The sequence below is a fragment of the Apteryx mantelli genome, chromosome 3, assembly GCF_036417845.1.
Source record: "Apteryx mantelli isolate bAptMan1 chromosome 3, bAptMan1.hap1, whole genome shotgun sequence".
Taxonomy (NCBI): Eukaryota; Metazoa; Chordata; class Aves; order Apterygiformes; family Apterygidae; genus Apteryx; species Apteryx mantelli.
Genome location: NC_089980.1, coordinates 77,513,389 through 77,538,521, shown reverse-complemented (window position 1 = coordinate 77,538,521; position 25,133 = coordinate 77,513,389). Strand labels below are relative to the sequence as shown.

Genomic DNA, 25,133 nt, shown 5'->3' with positions numbered 1-25,133 from the left:
AATTTGGGGCAGAACAGATAATTATTCTTTTTTTGTGTGTATCCTGTTCGCTCATGTTATTGCAGAGTCTGAACAAAAATTGTCATCACAGAACTCATGTCCCAGTTATACTGACAGTGTGCATAGAATATATATGTATATAAGGACTTGTAGATTTTCAAGTAACAAGTTAAAAATATTAATATCAACACTGCTAGATATTTCTCCTGAACCTCATTCAGAGGTCAGCCAACCTGTTTCTGGTGAAATTTTCACACAATCTTCAGGCACAGGAATGTCTCGTTCAATTTAAGCCCTAAGTTATTCCATTCTGGCAAAATTGCAAACAAGAATTTACGAAGGAAATAACAAGGCAACTGTACCTGTCAGCATTTTAAATGGACTTTGGAAAAGAATCCTTTTCCTTTGTAATGATACAAAATACTATTGTGAATTGTAGAAAATCAAACAGGAAGGGACTTCAAGGGGTCATTCAGTCATTCCTGTGGCCCATGGCAGAATAAGCTATACTCATTACTGGATCAGATACTGTCAAGTTGTCATGTTTTTCTCATATCCAACACATAGTTAAAAGATCAGAGCAGTTTTAAGCTTTAAAAGTTGTAGTTCAAGATATTTTTTAAAGCAAAATACTTTAAAACAGTTTAGATCTACAGCTGCTTAGGTAGATCTAGATTTCATCTTTCCTGTGAACTAAAGGTATCAGTAATGCCATGCAGGCTGAGGTTTCAGAAAAAATCTGAAGAAGCAAAATATCTTTGGTGGGTAATCTTGAAAAATATCAGCAGGGAGAAGACAATAATTGCTGAAGAATGACAAATTTTCATAACTGTTTCTTCATTATAATGCTCAGGGAAAGGAAGGCAAGTTATATTCTGTGTGCATTTTTTTTCAATGAACTATGGGAGATTTTATCATGCTCAGTTTGACTTTAACTGCAAAAGCTGTTCTTCTGGAGTATGTCTAACTGTAGCTGAGTGATAACAATGGTTACATTTTAAATTAAAATGCTAATGGCACAGAAAGCAGCAGATTTTACAGAGAGGACAGCAAGCAGCCTTAATTATGGAGACTGCCAAAATTTTCACAGTGATTTAAAAATAGACATTCAAGGTTCATACTTCTGTGTAGTTTTCCTGAAAACCTAAGAATTTACATTTAATGCACATAATTTAAATGAAGGAACAGAGTCTACAGATTTCAAAATATTTATTTCTTAGTGAATTACTAGGCTTTGCAGTTAAGATACTTTGACTTAATACACTGCCCCAAAATCTAAGCTAATGTCAAAGCAGTACCAAATAGTAAGCGGCCTGCAGTGGATCTGCCTCTAAAACTGTTTGTATCATATTCAACTTAATACCACATGTATTTATAAGGAAGTAGTCTGTCAGTCACACAGAGCTATGCTAAAAGACAACTCCCTTTGGGTGAGTGTGGAGAAGCACTGGGTCTCAAAATGTGAGGCCAGACATAGGGAGTAATTTTCTCTTGCACTTTCTTTAGGATGCAGCTTCCTCAGACAAATGGCAAACCCTGATGCCAATGCACGAAGGGCAGGGCTGTTAGTTTTCATGAGAGCCCTTCAGCTAGTAGCTGTTCAAAACATAGCTGGTTTTGTCTACGCATTGCAATGACACAAATTCCAGTAAGTTGGTTAATCAGCATCATGCCATCTGGAGAAACTAGCACCTGTGCAAAAAGAAATATAAAAGTGATGTTGCATCCAAGCCAATAGGATCTGCTGCTGCGCTTTCAAGGCCCTTACTAGAGAATTCAGCTTTTCACTAATTTTAACATCAGGAAGAACTTCTCAGGATAATCAATACACTGTAGTAGAAAGTGAAAATTCGGAGTGAATTCAGGGGAACTACATTAAGATTCCATTGTGGTAGAAGTTTATACAGAGATGGGCCTTGAGGAGGAAAGCGGTTTGGTCTCTATGGAATATCCAAAGCTTGGTGAGCTAACAGCAATGGAAAGGTTCTTTTCATTGAACTGGTTAGGAAAATAAAACAAAGAAAAGTAAAGAAGTGAGGAAAATTAATGAGTTTAAGGTGTAAGAAACAAATACTTCTCTTTGAGACGGGGACTGTTTTGTTTTGTATAGCATCTGGTGCTGTGAAAGGTCCTGACTGATGAATGAGCAAATAGGTACTATTGTTACTGTATGTTACCTGCTGCTAATAATTTATTAGCTATTTCCAAAAGTTAAAGATAGAAGAAACTTTACACAGAAAGGCTACTTTAAAAAATAACTTTACAATTTCTTGGTCCTGTGTCTCCTGTGGATTGATTCTGAGTGATCAAAGTGTTGATCCTGCAAAAAAACCCTAAAATACAGGCTTAGAAGTAATCATAGAGCTCAACTGTTACATTGCTAAGTAAAACTGTATGAAATTACATATAAGATTAGTTGTGTCAGCTTCTGTGGAATGACAGAATTTTTCCCTACATGACAAATATCCAGGTGAAAAGCTGTAGTAATCTGGGCTTAGTCCTATGAATTCTTGCCAGTTTTAGCAGCCTTTAGTCACATGAAAAATCCCATTGGTTTTAATGGAGGGAATTCCAGGAACTTAGATTCACTAAAGGCATTCCCTTGCTGTCAGTGATGGACAAGTTCTGCATTCAATTTTCAAGACTGTAGTTTTGCTCTACATGCAAGGTGCAGGATATCTGAAAAACTTACTGTAATAGTTCTGTGACCCTTAAAATGAAGAGGAAAGTTTATGCAGATAAGTAGATGTTTACAAATTGGGCTCTCCATAGAAGGTTTATGCTAGATTTGCGAACATAGTATGTACTTGTATCACTATAGAAATAAGAATTTAAGTTGCTGTAATTCCTATGGGTACACTAAAATGAGCCTTTTATTTTTTTTCAGGTTTATGAAAGGATCAACATTTTAAAGTTCTATAGTAATCACCACCATATTGTTTAATAAGCCAATTTAATGCTGAACTGTGAATGTTTAAGAATGAATAATGAGAACAAATCTCTTAAGATTTGAAATGGACAGCCTCCAAAGACTCCTCTAAGCACATAAATAATAAACCATGGTAGTAATTATTTTGAAATGGCAGCAAGACACACATCAAGTATTACTGATGAGGAAAAAAAGTTTGAATTGCATATAACATTCTGATCCCATTTAAATTGATGGCAACCTCCTGTTGCTTGAACATAAGATTTAACCTCTTATTATGCACTTTCAAAGCACATATGTGGGCATTTAGATATCTAACTGGTAAGACAGATGACCATGAAAGTTATGCTGAGCTTGAGGAAATGTAGATGAAGAATAGATAGAAAACCTGGAGAAGAAAATTAACCCTAGGACTTGCTGGCTTCAATACTTCTTCCTCACTGAACTTTTTTACCAGATAAACATTATTGCATATGATAGTCCAAAACTAGTTCGCTAAACAAAGTGTGGGCTTATCTTCAACATGATGACATTCCTTTATGTACCTCTGTCTGTCTTCTTATGATAAGATGGATTGCTTCTGTATGTCAAATGAAACCTATTCCAAAATTCTAGGTAGTGTTCCAGGGATCACTGGGCTAAGATAATTTTTTTTTTCAAATGGGAGTTATAGTATAGGACACATAAGAAGACCTTGGCATTGTGTAAGCGGTATTGGTATGACCATAGGATTGAAGGCATATCTATGTCAGCTTTAAGCAAACAGGCTCTAGTATTGATAGTGATGGCAATTTGAACTCAGCAGCTGCCACTCAGTCTTCCCCAAGGTTGTGTAGATATCTGGCCAATTAGCCAGTGCTTCTGGTTTCAGACCCCAGATCAGTGGTGGGTTTAGCTGTGATGGTTTAAGATGTTAGTTCTGCAACGGTCTGTCCCTGTCCTTATCAAAGGTCTTCTCCTTTGCTGGAGCAGCAGGTACATGAAGACATGACAACTTCTCAGTTGCTACAGTTTATATTTTAGCATATTAGCATAAATCATTAATGAAGATAAATGAAGTGTTCATATATTCCATTACAGCCTGCAGAATCTTTGGCCAAAGCACATTTGATTCTGCTGTTTTGCTGATTCTGTTCTGTTCTGGTGCTACAAGGCTGCTCTGAGACGTTCTGGAATTGGACACAACAGATAAAGCATTTAATCCACTGGAATTCATGCATCAGGCACTTCCCCTGATAGCAACACTCAACCTAGTTGAGCTGAATCTGGACCGGCTAAATCTATAAGAGCTCCAGTCACTGCTCTGGTAGCCTTGTGGATATACCCTACATATCAGTGTTTCTTAATCTTCTTTATAGTTATATTCGGTTTTATTTTTGATGTTTTTAATGTTCTTTTTTTTAATGAATCTCCACTTGATGTCTTACAGCTTATCCATCACGCACAGATCACAGCGTGGGAAACATTACAGTAGTTCAAAGAGCTGGTTGATGCCAGCTCCTAACATTTTTGGCGTGACAAACCTCTATCTCAGATCTTATAATCCTTCTAGTAAAACTGACATCCTAAATGGTTCATTTCCTAGATATGAAAGAATGAGGAAGACTGAATAAAATGAATCAAGAAAGCATGTAGCGCAGATAGGCTCACAAGAGTTAGAGGTACACACACCCAAGTACGCAGTTACAGGAAAAGGGGAAGGGAAATGTGTAGACCTCCACCTCTGCCCCAGGGAGAGGACAAGGAACCTTGGCAATACAATTTCAGGGATCCTTGGTGACCACGTAAGAGACAGTCAGATCCTGCTTGAGGAAGGAGGGAGATGCTGGCAGGTCCTAATGGGAAGGTGACACCTGGGGAGATTAAAAGCCGGGAGTAGAGTGAGGAGACACCTTGTTCTACAGAAGCAACAAAAGCCATTCAAAGGAAACACCTGAAAATGTGCTATTTATATGACCCATTCTTAAGTCTCCTCAAGGATTTGATATTCTGCAAGTATAATCTGTATCATACCACATGTTGTAAAATGTATTTTTCTTAAGAAACTTAAGAGCACACTTCTTGCATCCTTACCCACAGTAAATAGAATCTTACTCAAGTGAGTAGCCTCACTCAGTTCCGCTTGAACTGTGTAATAGAAGTAGTAAGGCACTGCCTGATATCTGTAAGGGCCACAGAATGATTTTCTGTGAACTATTGTAATACTTCTACATGGAACAGAATGTAGATCACAGCAGGATTTCTCCTGCAGTGTGGTTACATCCCATGTGAGTCACAGCAACAGAACTGAGTCAGCTGAACCAGCAAAGTACTGATTATGTCAAAGAATGGCTGCAACTGTTTGAGACAAAGAAAGATAAAATCACATTCTGAGTTACATAGGTGGCAAATCTATCCCGTGTTGAAGAATGTGTCAAAATTTCAGTTCTGTATTGATGCCATGTCTGTATTAATACCTTTATTATAGGGAAGATTTGTTTAGCACCTTCTTCTTTGCTGGGTTAGGGTTTTTTTTTCCATCTCAATAGATGTCCAGAGAGAATGTATGTGGTCTGTAATGCAGCTGTGGATTTTTAAGAAGACAGGGCTGCAGATGTTCTATTTTGAATTCATCTTCAGATGTTACTATTTTGATAAACAGCATACAGACACTTTTTATATTGTTGCCTAAGTGTTTTTCCATTCAACTTTTGCGGAATCTTGAATTCTGAGACATTATTGAAGACAATAAATCAGGTATTATGGCTTAATCACTAACATAGATGCAACCAGTGAGAATATTTGTACAAAAGACACACTGTATATATATGTATATATATATATACACGTGTGTGTGTACGTATATGTACATATATATATATAAGATTTCAGAAATTCCATGAACATCAGGAAAACCATTCTTTTCTTAGAAACAGACATCATCTCAGTTTTTTCCATTTTTTTATATGGAAAAGTCAATCCAAGACTAGTGTATAGGTATTTTATTCCTGTGAGTAAAAGCTGCATACCAAGCTTTCCATTTCTTCTGATTAGGAATACTTATTCTGACTTTGCAGAGAATTTATCTTAATTTGTGATAATATAATATTACCTGTTAATTATATGTTTAAAAGGTAGTTTCTGCTGCTGCCTTAAGTGAATCCTATGGCCCAAATGAGATTTAGAGAGTTGCTCAACTTCCAGAATCCTGCAGAATCAGGAATTGCAACTTTAAAGCATTAAGCACAGTTTAAATGTTCTGTGTTAAACAATAGTAAGGACTCCAGTAGATGCTTCTCTACCATCAAAAGTAATGAGCAGGCTAACATGAAGGTAGAACTTTGGTTTTCTTCTGTGCACATGATTTAAAGGGCCAGATGGTGTCTAGGCTGTGGAGGAAAATGTATGCACCTGTGCACCCTTGTGACTTGTTCTGCTGTGCACTGTTCTGCCCACAGATGTAATTCTTTCACTCGGTTTATAAATCTGCACAAATTACATTCTGGCCCAAATCTGGGGTGAAACAGACCTATGGACCACAACTGCCTTTCTTCTGTAAGGGTGTAAAGAGTGGCCTTCTAAGAAGACCTAAGTCTTCTCCATTGCAATTCATTGAACCCTCATAAAGCTCTGTGGGTTATTTTTTTGTTTTGTTTTGTTTTTTAAAGATAGGCCAAACAGGAGATGTCAAGGTGCAGAGAGTTCTCTACTTCTAAATTGCACTGAAAAACAACCTGAACTCCAGACTTTCTGATTCTTCACACCAAATGTCCCCTGAGATAATAACTGATAAGGAAAAAAACCCAATTTATTCATACTATCTGACTAGAAAAACCTGTGAGGAATGCACTGGGAGAAATAAGAAGGGAAGGGAGAGAAGCCTTGGTCTGGTGACTGAAAACTGGGGTGTAGACTGACACTTGTATGTAGGATGTGGCTTTGTTGGCCATCTGCACTCTGCCCAAGAGGGGTGATTTCTCCTGGCATTTCATGGGGTGACGATTGCTGTCTCAAGTTTTCCACAATTATTTTGAACTGTGTAAAGACAAAATTCTACCTTTTTGGCCAAGCGATTCTCTGCTATGGTGAGGCCACTGCCATCTTAATATTCCCCACGTTTACATGAGTATGAAACATGTCCTGGCTGAAGGAAATCAGCTACCCCAGAAACTGCTAAGGGATTCCTAGCCAAGGGTGCAGGGAGTGCATGATTCAGGCAATGTCAACGTGGAGGACTTGGACCTGTCTCTGCAGAAGATCTGCTTCACAGATCAAGTGTGACTTTTTAATTCATCTGGCTGTTAAAATAACAGTTTACCATGAAGACTAAAGCATTTCTCAGTAGAGACATAAAAGGCATGGAGAGAGATTTGGTAACTCCGTATTCCCCATTTCTGCACTCTAGAAGTCAATGAATGTGAGACTTGGCCATTGACTTTCAGTAGCAGTCCACTAAGGCTCTAACAGTTTTGGAGATCTGAACTTACTGTTAGATGAGGACAATAGGGCTTGGCCACAAGAAGTTAGGAAGTTGGGGGAATTTGCTAAAATACCTGGACACAGCTAAGCAATGTTTCTGGCATACAAACCAGAGTTTATATATATATATATGTATAAAATATATATGTAGACATACACACACACACGTACATATATATATTTTTTCCTTCCTGTAATTTTTCCTCACAGAACTGACTTCTAAAAATGTAATCATTTTTATTTTTAAAAGACAATCCATTTGGTTTCTGAATTTCTAATTGTGGTTTTCAGCATGTGATCTTTGGACACAAGGGGATTGGAAAGGGAGAGTCTGTGAACAACTTCTAAGAGACCCATGAAAGATGACTAAGGAAAAAAAGTTTATATGTGTTAATTCTACAGGAGGTTTTACTGGAAGAATTTTAGATGTCTAGAAACTGTAGAAGTTTGAAAATAATTGATCTATAATACAGACTAATAAGAATATTTTGGTAGCTGAATAACAGGTGCTAAGACTTGCTCTTTTCTTTGCTTTTAATTTTTCCAAGTCATTTTGGCTCTGGAAATGGAAATTTGATCTTTACCTTTTGGCTGGCAGTTCAATAGACTAATACTGCATCATGGAGTTACTTTAAGGTCTTTTCCTGGAAGACAAATACACTTTGTTTTTCCATTGGAAGTTTTATGGCTGGATGTTAGGACTAGAGCAAATAGTTCTAAAGTGCTTCTAACTTAAATACATATTTTCTGTGTACTTCAGAATATATCAGGAGACAACACGTATTAAAAATCTATACATAATGTAGTAAGTTTCAAATGGTGGGTTTTTGAGTGCTGCTGAAAACATTTATTCTTGTCTTTATTTTCTGTTTTTTCTTTTTTTATGTGGCAAACACAAATGACAGAGTCTGAATGACCACATTGGAAACAGAGAAACTTGTTATACAAAAAATATTGGCAAATATGCAAGATCCACAAAGTTAAGAAAAAGTCAAGTGTGTCCCTTTTCTAATTCTTCCCAGTTGTTACAGCAACAAGTAAAATAAGCAGAAGATATTTAAAGAGAAATTTTTTTTTAATTAGTTATGTTTAATTTTTAAGAGTGGAATTAAGGCCTCATCAAAGCCTTCATCTTGCTCTGAGTTAGAGGATTCTCGTGCACTTGTATAGGTCTGAGGATTCAGTGTAGCCAACTTCCTCTCCTGATGATGTGTCTCAGGCTAAAAATTTATTTCAGAGCACTTAGAGCCAGAGTGCTCAACACCTTGCAGTATTGATTCCTGGCAATTTATAGGCTGATTCTGCAGCAATGAATACAATAATTTTGCTACTGCTTTCACTTGGAGGTCATATGAGGTCCTTAGCAGTGAATGATACTGACCTCAATTCTAAATGGTATTTTATATGTTAACATGTAGCAGATGCCAAGTATATGCAATTACACACATGATATTTTATGCAAATTGAATAAAAATAATTTTAATCTGGACATTTATCACAAAGCTGAATATTGCAGCCAGTGTCAGGGTTGGGAAATGGGACTGCATGAAAGTTAACAGTTACGGCTTGGATAGGTATAGAGAACTACTGCCAGTGCCAAGGGGTATTTGTGACGATATTTAGGGGTGGCTGAGGGAAAGATGGGAGTTGTAGGATCATGAATTTAAGCATGGCCCTTCACCTCTGTCTAGAGATGGCATCTGTTGTCACCATCTGTTCTGCTTCTCTGCTGATTTTCCCCAGGTGTGATCCCAGCCTGGGAGCCCAAAAAAGGGGGAGAGAGAGGGCATTTTCATAAGAGTTGCAAGAATGTTTTTCTAATGGCCCCAGGTAGGAGTGGGAGCTTCACATGTGTGTGATCTTATGACTGCCCAGGAGGAAGATGCAACAGGGCTGCCACGTACATGATTAATGTCCTGTGAGGAAGTTTTCCTGGCTGGGCCTTTATCTAGGATAAAAAATATCTTTCTGACATAAAGTTGCATTGAAGCTGAAGTATAAAAAATAAATCACCCCTAGAGAATGTCCTTTTAAAGCATTGCTGTAGCTACTGTTTGAAAGTCCGTTCTTCATAAAACCCAGCAAATAGGAATATGCAAAAATTTTGGCAACCAGGAGTAACTTTCAATGAGAGAACAATGGGCTACATTAAGGGAAAATAACTGGTCATTGCCATAAATATCTTCAGCTCTTCTAATATATCTGCTGTACTTGGGCAGCAAATTTCCAGCTCTTGGCAAGCTTATAGGACGTTCCTCAGCAAAGAGAAGAATTTGGAAAACCTCAGGGGGCAAGCTTGGCTGCAGCTCTGTGACAGCTAGTAATATATGCATCTGAAAATGGAATTGTTTACATGTTGTATGAAAGGTGCTTATGAGCAGTATGATCTGTGGAGATCAAAATCATGTTTCATAAAAACAGTTAATACTCTTTAACCAGAAGAATGTCATTCCTCTGCAAAGTTTTTTTTTTCTTTTGACAGCAGTTGTGTTATTTATAACGAGTCATTCTGTACATGCAATATTTTGGTTAAAAAAAATCACTTTTACGTGTGAAACACTTCACTCGACTCAGTGTTGACAATAATATGAAAGAGCTGCTGCACAGTTTCTTGTTCATCATTTTTTATATATAACGACTGACAAAAATTTGAAGCAGGACTGAGCTAAAATTGGGGGCACATTACATGTGTGTCAGAAAAACATTTTCCTAATGAATATTGTTTGCCAAAAATGCAGTTTAGACTCAGAAAAACAGTTTGGGAATCCTTACTAAATTCAGCAAGTGGTTTTGGCTTAAAATAATAATAATAACAACAACAATTGAAAAACAAAAGTTGAAGCAGCCCAAGCAGTTTGTTTTGGTGTTTTTGAAATGAAACCTCTTGATTTTTTCCGCTCAAAAGGATGTTTTTACTCCAAACTTGCCCTGCAGAGGCCCTAAAAATAAATATTTTGAAGCTGGTAATATCACACAGAGAAAAATCTTTTGCTTGACCTAGAACTAATTTTGCTTGGTTATGATTTTGCTAAGAAAACAAGAAGTTATTTATGTTCAAGACCAAGCAATTTTCCTTATCATTCAATTTTTAGTATCACTGCAGGGGTACTGGGCATAAGATTTCCTAGCATGGGGGCAACTAAAGATTATGAATGCTGAGTTTACACATATGTTACTGAATGTCCTCTAGAGAACAGTTATGATTTTGAATAACTGTCGTATTATTACAAAAAAGTCATTGTTGCATTCTAAGTGTCTTCTTTTCCTGTGCGGAGGTGTCCACTTTTGTATAACTTCCATGTGTGCAAAGAAATTGCGCAAATTCCAAATGTTCACAAAATAAACTTCCCTTTCACAAGTGAACTTCCAGCTTGTTAAAGTCAATGTTAAATTTGGCAATTGATGTTAATAATGAGGGTTTTACCCTACAGTCTCATGGCCATCCTGCTTTTTGTGATTAAGCATCATACCTAATTTATTACTATCAATAATGTTTAAGAATTCAGGATTCCATTCCATGTTTGTGGAATGTCTGAAAAACACCCAGGCAGCAATGTGAAAAGTGAATGCTGTTTAAAACAATTAAGAAATTGAACTAAAAAAAATAAATTTGTTGTACACTAGGAGAGAACATTTGCAAATTTATATTCTCAAAATTCAAGAGATCTCACCACGTGTCCTTTGACCACAGTGAAGTTACTCAGTATTCGTAATCCTATTTCATGATAGATGAACAACTTGATGTCCTTTAATCTCATTTTATATTCCTTGCACATTCAAAACTTCCATAAAAGCCAATCATAATTTTATATGCACTTAGAAAAGTAGGACCAGGCCTCTAATTGTGCATGAATATTTTTTCTAATTTAGTTTAAATAAATGATAGTAGACATAATCCTAATAGACATTTCCAGATCAGATTTTACTTGCCTTACTAATGCAAAGTTCCTGTTGAGAATTGTGCACTAATAAGAGTAGCATTTACTTACCCATAAATCTTTGAAAAATCTTCTGATACATGACAGGTAATTTCAGAAATAAAGAAAGAGAAAGAGAGAAAAATCGTATCTATTTACTCTGCCTTCTATTTGGAGTAAATTAAGTTCAAAGGTTCTGAGACAATATTGACTGTGTTACAGGATGTCCTCCACACCAGAAGATGAGATTAATCAGTCATTGCTGCATTAAATGAAAATGAATTAGTTGCAGGCAAAACACTGTGCTTTCGTTAGTAATGTCAGATTGAAATGTGAAGATATATATCTTCACCTAAATGTTCACAGATAAACAAAATAATTAAATTCCCTGTTGTGCAACAGATACTCTCTTAAGTACATGATATTTGATTTACAAGAGTACACAGTAGATTCTTTATCTGTATTTTGTCTGCGATGACAGGAGAATTTCATTTTTGCTAATCTGGGGCATCTGGATTCAGACAGTGATTTGAGAAAACATTCGTGTTTATGCTTAGAACGAAGAGTCCATTTAAGTGTCACTGGCTGCAAGTCTATCTTACTTTTAAGAACGTTCCCCTGAGGAGTACAGTACACAATCTGATCTCAAAATTTGGTTAGTGTCAGTCAGCATGCTTCCACTGAGGTCACTTCTGTTCAGTCACTAGAACTGAAAGAAAAGCTTTGCTTTGTGTTTTCAAATGAATTCACTAATTAGTTTCAAAGCAAACTGAGTTCTGAGTATTTGCTTTAATTTCTGAAATGTTTTTAGCAACAGAAAGCATTTAAAAATATCTGTTAATTCAAAATGCTTCAAAATTTAATTGACTTAGTTCTTTGCTATCAACTTGAGGAAATGCAAAGTGTGAGGGAATGCCCTACCACATTAGAACAGTAGTTAGTGAAATATATACCCTGCTGTGCATAGGTGCCAGCTCCCGCACAGCTTGCGAGGCAATAGGGATGTATCTGCCCTGCTGTGCGTGGGTGTCATCTGCCGCACAGTGTGGAAGACAACGAAGAATCGTGTTCGATGTGTCTGCCCCATAGAATTTACAGTCTAACATATAGATCTTCAGCTACTCTTAATTCATGCTGATGGCAGCTGGGAGTGGAGGAGACAAAAGACTATGAGAAACAGAATCTGGAGTGGCAAAAGGAAAGTTTTGGTGAGAATTGTTCTCACAAAGAACAGATTTCTTAGAAGAAGCTAGTCTGAAAGGATTGAACCTCAGATAAGGGATAGATGATGGGAGATGGGATGAAGACAAATCACCGAGTATAACGAGAAGGCATGGGGGCCTTTCTCTTCATCCACATGAGAACCAAGCTGTATTAAACAAATAAATTAAAACTAATCAAAGGAAACAAGATTTCACATTTCATATTAGAAATGAAAAACTTTGTGTACTTCAAAAGATTAGATATTTACTGACAGTATTTCTAGCTGTAATAGCGGAAAACTAAAGCAGTCACTTTTTGTTATGGAAGAGGTATTTAGGGAGGACTTTGTTTTCTGTGGTTGGTTTGCCTTGTAATTGACAACACAAGGCTTCTTGCGTGTGTTACCAGTCAGAGGGAAGATAACAGGCTAGGCGTAGCACTGCCTTCATTCACCAGTGCAACAAATACAAAAAAGATTAACGTTCTGCTTGCTTTATAACCAAGTTGGACAATTACTACTGGCTTAATTCTCACAACTGGATAATTGTTCTGAAGCCAAATTTTGAAACAGTGTTCTTCCTGTTACACAGTGGAGCACTTGTATTTATGCTTTCATAGTATTGTTATTATTGACTGACAGTCTAGAACATAAGATGTTGCATATTCTCTGTTACTATGGAATTACCCCTTTATGGGTAGAAAAAGACTTTGAGCCTTTCAGTGTTTGCTGAAGACATCTGTATATTCTCCCTCTTACTGTGTTAGCTGTTAGTACACAGTGTCTTCAGTATTTGGGAAGAACAATCTAAAACATTTTTTTTGCATTGTTTTTTACAGTTGTCAGACATGTAAAGAGTTTAAGAAAATCAATTGAGATGAAAGTGAGGAAAAAATAGGGCAGCTTGGGAAAAAAATCTCAACCCCCCAAACAACCCAGAAGCAAGCACAGGGATAAAAAGTATGAAGAATGTAAGCCTTTTTCAACTGTTTGCAGGATCAAAAACAGTGATTTGCAGAAATGTCCTTTTATGGATGAAAATCACCTCTCAGTAAAAAGTGAATTGTGGATCCTTCTGAAACTGCTAAAAAGCGGAAGACAATAACAGTGCTGGACTATAGAAATCTTAAAACCTGCAGTCCATTTAAAAGAATCAGCCTGATCCTGCAATACTTACTTATGTGAGCTCCTCAGTGTCTCTGTGTGAATCTTTTACAAAGGAATTTCAGCAGGATTACATTTCAGGAAAGACCTGCATGAATAGGAGATTATTAGGATCCAATCCCAGGCCATGCATCTGAGAAACATTCACCCCCTTGTAACACTGAGTATTTGATTCTTCACTTGTTTGTCAAAACTTTAATTCAGTTTCCATGTTTCCTTGCAACTCTTGATGGGACCAAAGGCTGCAACCCACCTCTTGTTCCCATTACTATCATTATTTCAGAAACAGGGAAACGTATATTTAGAATTTGGGAAAGGAGGAGCAGAAGAAATAGCATGATACTTGAATATTTGCTTTGTGTTGCATGAATGCATAAATGGAGTTTAATATTCAAGTGTACACTATAGGATAGGGCATTTTTTTCAGCCTGTAATATCTGATGATGTTTCACAAATAATATTTTTGCATTTATTCATTGTAATAGACTTCAGCTTAAAAATAACATTGTTTGAAACAATTTAGATACTTTGCAAAGAGCAAAACCCTCAATTATTGATTGATACCAGGTACAGTGATTTTCTCTTTTTTGATTTCTAATCATCAAATGCATTGTATGTGAACATGATGTACATGATCATTAGAGTCGTCTTAAGAAATAAGAATTTCTATATTGAAAGTGAGCTTCAAACAAAAAGAATAGTTTGCCCTAGGTTATTCCTTCCTGTTCCTTGTCCTCATTGTACCTGCTCTTGTGCTTGTTATTTGTATTGGCCACATCAGATCCTGATTTCCAGCTCTGTTGGTCCCAGTCTGCAATTTGCGGTGCATATTGCTTCAACTGAACAATGTGTGGAGCTTAACAAATTTTAGCTTAGCAAGTGTTAAGCACATAAGTAATGCTGTCAAGGCCAACTGCAGTATTCATGTTCTGAAAGTTCAGCATGCATTTAATGCACTGGTGAATCAAACAAGTACTCAGAGAATAGAAGAAGTGTAGAATCTGGGCTGCTTAATACTACTAAGAATTCTGGAAGTACCTTTACAAATTATTTCATTAGAAAGAGAAACAACAATGGGTTGTTTCAACATCACAAATACAGCTTGAATCAAAAATACTTCAACTATTTTGGAAAACTTGGCTTGTTTAGCTCAACAAAATGAAAGCTCAGAAGATAAATATGTCAGCTGAAGGACAAAGTTTGCACAAAAACGTGTGAGACAAATGAACCTAAACTATCCAGGAATAAAACGGAGCTGGAAGTGAGAAAAAGATTTCTAGGGCATAGTGATCCCAATGGGGGGATGGGAACAAAACATTTCACCTTTAAAACAGGGGCAGTAGATTTACTGATAGAGAGTATAAAAGGGTTTGATTGTAAAGTAATGAACCAGATACCCCTTCCAGTCTTGTATTTTTAAAACAATAAATTATGCTACCTTTACCGCTGCTAAAGGGATGAAACCACATTTCCCCCCTAGATTTTAGTTTGATTGTAAGAACAGCATTGATGAGAGAGTATTTAAAAAAAAATCCAGAGAGACATTTTCACCTAATTGCCAAGAATTTGTATTTGTAGAAGTTATTTTGAATGTTAAAATGCTCTACTTGACATGGTAAAAGAATGGGTTTCATTTTCATTTTGAATGGAGAAAAATCACAATTAATGCTGAACAGTAGAATATTAAATTTAAAACATGAAGTGATACTTGTGGTAGAAGATGTTGTTTAAAGGCCAGCTTTAACGTTTAAGCAAGGCAGCCTGTATAAAGAAAAACAAACAAAACCATGTATAATTTGTTTATACTATTTATTTATTTATGTGTAAACAAATAAGTGTGTGGTATATGCAATAATGTACCTCTTGTGTAATCCTTCATATAACAATAGAAAGACATACAACTTGTCATCCCTTTGAATATACATCCATATATCTGCGTTCTTGTTACTAAACATATTAATAATACTGATGCTAAGTCACCAGGTTAAATACTCAGCTGACAGAGAGCTTTTGGAAAAACTATTGATGTTGCCCATATGTCACTCTACTATTTTATGTTAAAGAATGTTTTGCATGAACGTTTAATATATATTATTCTTTTTCCCCTCCCCTGTAATTTACTACAGGAGAGTTCTTCAGATTTAAGGTGTGCTGTGAACTTCAAAGAAACGTTTTTTAAAGAAAGAAATTGAAAGACTTTATAATTAGAAAAGCCCCTCAGCAAAAGACTGATCTATCTTTAATAGTAAGTTTGCTAACCATTTCTAAATTAATAGTGTTCTTTTACACACACAAACACACATCATATGTTTCATTGTTATATAAATCCTACTATAATTTAAAGGAGTAATTCCTGAACTTGGGCATCATTTAACATAATTTAAGCCTGCTTTTTGTATGCAGTTCAACATCTCAAACAGACTGGACTGCTGAAATAAAGAGTGAAAAATGCCAAAGATTATGTCTCAAAATGACAGGCGTCACCCTAAAAACAGATTAGAAAAGCCAGTAGTATGGCTTCCATATTTTTGTTTAAAGTGGTTTTCCTTGTTTTCCCATTAACAAAGACTGACAGATGGTAAAGCCTTACAGAATAGTTCTATAGATAGCAAGATCTGAATTCATCAGTTGAAAGCTTGCCTGAAGTTTGTAAAAACCAATTCTTTGTAAAATTCATGTATGCAGAGAATAAGGCAGGTATGAGGAAGGAATAGTTGTCTACTGTGGAAGGGCAACAGTTGTAACTTAATTATGTTGTGATTAGTAAATATGGATCTGAAGAGGGTATTGGGATATTGTAGCATCAGAGCCAAACAGCCCTGGCCCAATTAATAGCTGGAAACTGGGAAGCTCTAATGCTTAAATGCTTAAAGCTAAACTCTGTTTAATTGCAGGTTCAGGGCCTAAGGGTAAAAGTGTCAGAAACTTCTAAGTAATTTGGGAGCTCAAGCTTGATTTTGAATGAAAGTTCCAGGTAACTTCTGAAAAAAGTACTGAATCACTCTTTAAAATTTTGCCCTAAGCTTTTTTTATGCATCAATTATTCCATGTAGGGGAAATGGTTATTCAACTTTTTAAAGTCTTTTTAAACTCTACTGATAATAATCTCCTGATGACATAATTTTTATAGCTATTTTCCGGACATCCTGGAACATGACTTTATTGTGATATTGACTAAGAGCAGGTTCTGGTATATTGGAGTCTACTCATGATTTTATGGGTAAGAAACATGAATCAGGAGTTCTTAGCTTTAACTAGCATCTCTTACTGATCCTTTCCCTTAGCCAGTGGAGTAAATAAATATTTGTCATTAATCCACAGCTAACATCAGTCCTCAGAGTTGGCACTGCATGAATGTAACCTAGTTACATTATCAGTGAAATAAAGGTTCTTAAAAATTGAGGTTTAATAGCACCACATATGTTGTCAAAGGGAAAGGACAGGAATAAAAACATAGATGAATAAAGTTGTTCTGAATAACATATTCCTAATGCATCCTATAAAAATCTAAATCTGTAAATCCCTCCCCAGTACACATGCTAAGTTCCTACGTGCCCTTCCTTCATCTTGTTCTTATTTTCTGTGTCTTTTTTAAAGCAATATGTTTCTGTGATAACTGATTCAAAGAAGTAGAAGAAGCTGATGTGGGGTGTGTGGTTAGGCAGTGCTGAATCAGGAATGCAAATGGAGGACAGCATTCAGTATGAAGGAATGGGGAAGATTAAATGTATCCTGCACTGCAGAAAATAAGAACAAGGCTGGATTAATCAGTACAGTGTGTATTAGGAGGAGGCCAGGGCAAGCCCAATTCAATTGAATTTCAGCATGTCACAGCTCTCCAAGCCAGAGTGTCTGTAATTAAATTCAAAAATCAATGTTAATGCTCTGCTGGGTCACACAGCTCAAATCAGAAGATAATCAGGAAGTGCTAGAAAATTGAAGGTTTCATAGAAATACTCTGTTGGCTGTATTGCACTTCATCAATGTTCTTCAGTAATGCCTTTTCAGAACAAGTACTACACTGTGGTATGATGCAAGTAGGATCATATGACACTCACCAAGGACAGATGTCACTACGCTTCTTCATGAGTATAACAACAGTAGAATAGAATAGGGAAGGAGTAGGGTGCTGCATCGTGTATGGATTGTGAATTGCAAAGGTAGAGTAAGATGCCGCATTCATATCTCTGCTTCTGGCCACCTCTGCTGTCTAGCTGACAGGTCTCAGGACTTGAGACTTGAATGTCCTAGCAGTTCTGAAAGCACTTCAGGTGACATCATGGTCCTGCTTTAGGAATTACATGATTTATGTTATACTTCAAGTAGAAAGAAAATTAGAATCTCCTCACATATGCTGATCCTCTGAGAGCAGGGTCATACAGTATAGTATTTAAGGCACCAGTGGATCATGGTGTCATGAACACTATTACTCCTTCCTGATGTTTCTGTAATGATTTTAGTATAAATGGGAATTTTTTGTCGAGAAGGTTCTGTATGCATGGGAGTCTTGTTTGGTATGATGTAGAGGATGGAGAAGTAATAATTCCTTCTAGGCAGATTTAAGGATTATTTAGGAATCTGTCCCACTGATCCCAAAGCAAGCTGACTCATTTTTCCTGTTACAGAATCCACTAAGATTCTGATCTACCTCCATTATCTCAGGAATACACAAAGACACTTCCTATAAAATTGATCATATTTTTGCTTCTCGAGTGTGAGGGTTTCTGGCTGAATTTGTGGGTCTGTATATGGATCATGATCTGAAAAGTTAAGATGAGACAGCACGGTTGAGTATCTGTTTTCTGATTCCAGTCAGCTTAAATAAAGCAGACAAATATCAATCACTATGGTTCTAATTCTGTGTCCCTGCTTTTAGCATGCCTGGCAGTGATGAACTGACTGTTGTGCTACTCTCATGGCAAAGGCACGTAGTGGCAGCACTTCTCTTCAGAGACCAGCAGGCTCGGTATTGACATTGACTTTTCCTACATATATGAAAGGCTTTTTCTGTGCAAGGGCTGCAAAAGACTGCCACAAGTTATCAGTAAGCAGCTAACAGAGCTCTACTGTATCTTTCCATGACTTGGAGAAGTGTGATATGGAACTGTATGGAGATGAACTGTTCAAACGAAATATCTAAACACAGCTTTAAGTTGATCTGCAATGCTAGGGATATTCATGTTCACAATCTGCCAGTGACCGGAAGTCTTCTAAAGGTACTCGATAAAGCATGATAACAAATAAGGATTTACTGCAGCAACAAAAATATCCACATGTTCTATCTTATTTTCTGACAGCATTGCAACTATATTTCTGGTATGTGGTAAGTATCTTATCTTTGGATCTTTCTGTTCCAAATTTAGCTTTCAAGGGCTACAGCAGCATGTCCTTTATTCTGACCCATTCTTTCACCCACTCAGCAACTCAGCTGTGAAAAATTGCAAAAAACGTGTGGTAAACATTTTCTCAAATTCACAGCTATTTGAAAGGCAAAAGCATCCGAGCTGGCTGGAATTTGGAACGCTCCCAGTTTGGACGTGCCTGGCGTATAACCACAGCCTGTGATATCAAGAAAGAGCAAGAGAAGCAGCATGCATATACTAGGGTAACCCAGTCTCTTTTTCAAGGGAGCCAGCTTACGTAGCTGTCTGAGGCTTAGGTGCTTATGGACAGTTCTGAGCGCTATGTACTTCTTTCACCAATTACTGGTTATACTGAATCATTACAGAGCACTCCATGACTTCTGCGAGGACTGTAGCAAGCTCTGTATTGTTGTTTTCTTGTTGGTGTCTTAGTGATGTTCCAGGCTAATGAAAACTGAGGAAGAAATGCGAAGCCTGAAAGAAGCATCTGGTAAGAGGTCATTTCAGCCTCTGTACAAATGATAGTTGTTCCTTCCTATGAAAGAAAAACAATGTGATGTGAAAGGAAAAGGAGGTTCTTGTTCTGTAAAATCTTACTCTCCAGCTGAAACAGGAGGATACAATCAGCTTCCAAATCTGCCAGCAGCTGCAAGTGTATCTGACTAGTTAACTCCCACAGACCCTACATATTTCCTGCAAATCAAAGAATTCTCATGACGAGATGCTTCTTTTACCTTTCCTTCTGGTTTCATTCTCATCTGTCATGTTTCTTTCTCATTTGTTTAGGTCATTTGGTTCATTTGATTTTTGCTTGCCTCCTAGCCTGCTCTCAATTGTTATCTTCATTTTTTGGCATTTGCATTGGTTAAATTACATTCTATCTCTGACATTCCAGGCTGTTTGCACATAGTTGCCTGATCTGGTTCATCTCTCTGCATGCTCTTCTGCCTCTTTATTCACTCTGGGTGGTCCTTCATGTTTGCAGCTCTATCAGCCACTATTTCAAATGTCAAGCTCCCTTCATGTTGCATGGAACTTTCTCCTTGTAATATTTGCTCTGCTAATTCTTCGGCACATTTTTGAAAAAATAATGTTTGTTCTTTTACTATCTCATATATCTGGCTTCCTGTGGCTGGATGTTGTTGCTGCAGTACTTTCATTGCCTTGAACAAGCACTAACTCTTTTCTTCACATTTTAGTCCTTTAATGAACTCACTTACATATAAATAAATACTAATCCGATTACCTAACCCATTGACTTTGCTCATGATTTTCCAGCAAGCACCTCTTCTGCAGATTTAAGACCCTCAAGGTTTCTGCAAGGATATGAATAAGCTGACTTAGTATCTGTATTCAGAATTGGCCTGGGTTAGGACAGTATCTTGCAACACTGGAGAATGGTTATACTACAGACGTGCACTGGTTGTTAACTACAGTAATCCTGATGATCTCAACTATTCTGTAATACCTCTTGTATTTATCTATTGCCTCTTATTTTATACTTACATTGGCATTGGTACTGTCTTTTCACTGGGTGGAACAGGCATTGATTGGTTTAAACACAAGTGTGAGACAAGTAGAATCATAAATAGGTATTTGTTGAAAAATAATTTTTTTTATAAATTCTAATAAATGTCCTCAACTATGCATGGATGTTTTTCATTTTGTTTTCAGTTTTTGTTTTAGCTGTCTAAATAAATGTATTTAAAGTAATTCAGTAAAACATTGCTAGCCTTCTATTGAAAAATAATTAACTGGTGACATAGTATTTTACCCTTTACCCTGTACTCTGAAGTGAAAGCTGTATGGTGGACTGCTGGAAACTTCTTACTGCTCAATCTATAGCTACATTTTCAATTTATGTCCCTTTTCCTATTTCTTCTTCCTGCTTTTTTTACACATAGTGGATAATTTTCCAGTAGGTAAGTAGGTAACCCACAATATATCTGTTGCTACTCAGTAGTCTGATGAGAGAGTTTTACTGACCTTCTTTTCTCATCAGCAATATGTCTAGAAATTGGGTTAAAGATTTAGACACAACAAACTGACCGATACCAGCAAGTGCTCTGTGATGGGCTGAAAAGACCCTAAAGCAATAAGACCTAAATATAAATTTTACATTAACTGGAAAATATTTGGCTCTGTATTTTCTCTTTTTTTGACTTTTAACTCTATATACAAACCATCTGTTGGTTGTTTATGCTGTCTGTATTTGCATCACAGATCAACCAAAGTTTTAAATGGGTGCCTTAAATAACTTCAGTCATGCATATTTAACATGCTTTATTCTGAATGTTACGCTGGCTTTGTGCGAGTCAGGAGGATTTCCATTAAAACAAAACTGACATATATCTTTGTAATTAACAGTGACCAGACCTAGGCTAAAGAAAAGTAAGTAAAATATTAATAGCATAAGGTAATGTAGCAATAGCATTTTAAATGAGGATCTCAAAGATCTTAAAAAAAAAAAAAGATTTTGCAAGTAATTTGTGAATAAATTACAGCATATAATACTTGCTAATAAAAGTTGACATCCCCTGTTTAAATTAAAATATTATCTAATATCAATCAATGTTAACACCTGTTCCGATGATAGTGGCCAAATGGGATCTTGTTTTAAATTACACAGAGTAGTGCAAGTATGTTAAAACAAGTGTGTAGACTTCATGAATGGAGAGCATTAAAACTGAGCAGCACACTAGATAAGCTAACACGCTATGCACAACACATCCATTAATAGATCTATAACTAGGTCATCAGTTTTTGGCTAGCAGTACCATTTGCCATTCCTCATGTATTAGGAATATTCTCATTTTTCTCAGGCCTGCCAGCCTACTGTTCCACTAACTTTCTATTATGGAATCAATGTGTCATGGACATAACTGGAATAACTGAATGGAGCTGGTTTTCTGCAAACAGCAGGACAGGCACATGCTGATTCATAGATGCATAATGAAGTAATAGCAGCTCTGTCATATTTCAGTGGCCTTGAAGGCCACTCCCAGGGCCAAGCTGTGTATATTTGAAATTTAGGCCAATAGGATGGAGTGTAGATGTCTGAGGTGAGGGAGACAGACCTTGTATGAAAGCAAGACCTTATGAAAGAAAGTTTTGTGATGAATGCGGTCTTCTGTGCGAACAAAACATGGATATTCTGGAAGCAAGTAGAAGTAAGGAGGTAGCATAGGAAGCAGTTCTTTTGCTCTGTTTTATTGGCTTTATGTACAAACCAGGAATTTTTTGGTTTTAGAAGAAAGGGAACTCCCACAATATGGGAAACGGGATAAAAGCATGGGACACTTTGCTGGTCTCCTTTGCTTTCAAAGCTTCCACATTCCAGATTTCTGTTGCCGCTGATACTTTTTCTAACAATTCAAGCAGAAAGATGCTAAATGTTTAGGGATAGACTTTACTGACCTGTAAACCACTTCAGCCAATAGCTTTCCCTCCACCTTCTGTTTAAGCATAGGTTGGGTTGTTCAGGGTAAAAGAAAAAAAGAAAATTGCTAAGCAAATCATGTATCTGTGCAAGTAAATTCTGCTACTAAAGCTCCAGATACAATTCTGTAAATGTAATCCACAGTGTTTCAGTGTGCCATTCTCTTAGCATCGCATTATTGATAAGTTACTTGGCTCCCTGTAGATTCTTACTGTTTGCAGTATCTCTAGTTTTGGGCATTATAGCGCAAAGAGAGTGGTTATTATATGTCGCTATAACGCAAATGGTAATGGGGACAGTTAAAGAAGAAATTGTTTGTGAGGGATAATTTACACACCAGAAATGAATTTAAGCCTTGATTTTGACATTTCCATAATTTTATACATGTGCAGTATTGATTTGTTGTTTTTCATGACTTGAAACTGCTTCCTTTATGTGTACTTTGTAACTTGTGATTACCTGTCAACAAACTGAGTAGCAGTATGAATGCTTGTAAGTTCTAACGATGCCCCCATGTGGATGTCTTACTAGTTCACTCTAATGTGCTATTGAAGGCATGGTGGAGTTTTCCTGTATATTTAATAGTGATTTATTTCTATGGCATCTATCAGTGGGCAAAAAAATTGACTATTTTTGCTAAATGTGGTATTTTGTGAACGATGTTTTCCATTCTCTATGAAACAGTGCTTCACTACACTTTGTTTTTCAAGAGGCAGTTCCCATATCTAGCATTTGAAACTATTGCTGACATATTGGAGATACCATCACTAACCAGTTTACTTCTTTTTGTGGGATTCCTGAGACTCAAGAGGATTTTCATTCCGTTATCAATAATGCCCTAATAATAACTATGATGTATCCTGATTTAATAGGTTTGCTAACACAGAGTAACCTAAACATTGTGCACAGTTACACTATTTATTCTTGCCCCTGTGGGTGAAAATAGTTTTATAATTGTCTGAGAGTCCACCTGCACTACTGAATCACTGAAAGTTAGTGTAGAGGTGCTGGAACTGTCTTTAAATGAGAAAGCACAGATATTTTGTTGTTGCTAGTTGTGGCAACATAGACCTTAGAAGAGGGCTAACTTATCTTGGTTTTTGGCAGAATAAGTTAACTTGCACAAAGATCTTCAGTGTAAAAAACACCCTAAAACAGACCCATGGTTTTTTAGTGCTCTTTTGAACATGGTTGTCAAAGAAGATTTCAAAAGGCAATGATAAACCAGACAAGCATGACTATAACATAAGGCCACAACTGTACTGAAGCAGTTATTGCCATTGGCCATATAAACACTCTCACATTATGGCTGGGAGCACTCAGGGAGTCTAAATTCCAGTTCTTATTCCAAGAACTCCTTTTGTTTACTTTTCAAATGACTGTTCCGTGAAAAAGTCTCCTGCTGATTGAGGGACCTGGAACCCAGGATGTACCACTTCCTGGGCAGGTGTCTTGGCCACTAATTTAAAGCCATGCTTTCAGGGTCAGGTGACAGTGGAGGCCTTCACAGTCACGTTTTTGGTCCTAGGTGCTTAAGTTCTGCCAAGTCAGGCACTTTTAACATCTTTTTTGTACCTCTGGCATCTGCTGAGACTTTCAAATAGGACTGCATGGTGTAGGTACCTAAGTGCTCTTCAGAGTTAGGCTGTCGTATCAGTTGGCTGTATATGAAAACTTGGTCCTAGGTCTCCAATGCAGAGAATGCTGCAATTTCGAAGATACATTTTTTACAGAACAAGAAGTATTTTCTGGGTCAGAAAGAAAGTTTTGCTGGGGCACCTTAGTTGTGGAGCAAATAGCTTTGATTTCATATCTCATATATAAATTATTTAAGCCTTCTTTTAGCTATCTGTGTCACTTTGTTCCTGATATTATTTGATCTTACAATTATTGGACTGTTATGCACTGGGAAATAGTACTTGTTAGAACATGCTAATTAACATGATTAATTAAGCATGTAATGTAGATAAGGACATTTGTTTTATGTCATGACAGCTGGTCACTGCCTACATTAAGTGTATGTCTAAGCTGGAGAATTTGCTTCTGACTATCTCAAGCTAAGAGATTGCTAGTTGAGCTAGATAATGTGAGTATAAATGGTAGCCCAAGCATTGCACCATTGTTTGTGCTATTATACCTCCACACCAAGTGCCTACCACTGCTTTGCTCAAAAGTCATTTGGGATTTTGCATGCAAGACCTGAAGAACAAGCAAGTTCTAGTGCTTGTAAATGAACATTTTGAACTATGTTTCATACTTGTTTTTTATTAGGAAACTGAATTTATCCATCTTCTGGCACACTGAGCCCCACAGTGTTTAGTCATGCCTTTCTTTTGCAATGGACGACACAGAACAAACTATTTATTCTGCTTTTACACATTCTACCCTTCAGAAACATCTAGAGTCCTTTATAATATTTATTTCATGACTTCTGGTTGATGCTTGATCTATATTCTGATCTGCATTGTGTAAGCTTGGCTCTTAATTCCTATTAGTTTTGTGCATTTTGTATTTTAGTTCTAGGGTTACTGGGCTATAGTATTATCTTGCAGCTTTCATTTTCTTGCTCCTGAAAGAAACTCCTTTTCCACATTCTTTGTAATGTCTAAAATACAAAAAAACAAAAAAAAAATGCAAACTGAAATAAATACTTACATACCCA

At 36.7% G+C, this 25,133-nt stretch overlaps 1 protein-coding gene across 3 annotated transcripts in view; it reads left to right on the top strand.

The window, feature by feature from the left end:
- TMEM200A (transmembrane protein 200A) overlaps positions 1-25,133 on the top strand; it is a 61,763-nt gene that overhangs the window by 17,566 nt on the left and 19,064 nt on the right. Inside the window, exon 1 of one of the 3 annotated variants that reach the window (XM_013959144.2) lies at positions 15,894-15,914. The exons of 1 other annotated variant lie outside the window; for it this stretch is intronic. Coding sequence is in view for 1 of the 2 variants with exons in the window: in XM_013959143.2 (XP_013814597.2) it covers positions 18,988-18,992 (5 nt within the window). In the remaining variant the exon portion in view is untranslated. Of the gene's footprint in view, positions 1-15,893; positions 15,915-18,928; positions 18,993-25,133 lie in introns of those variants that run through there. One more of the 3 variants, XM_013959143.2, reaches the window with a different exon arrangement.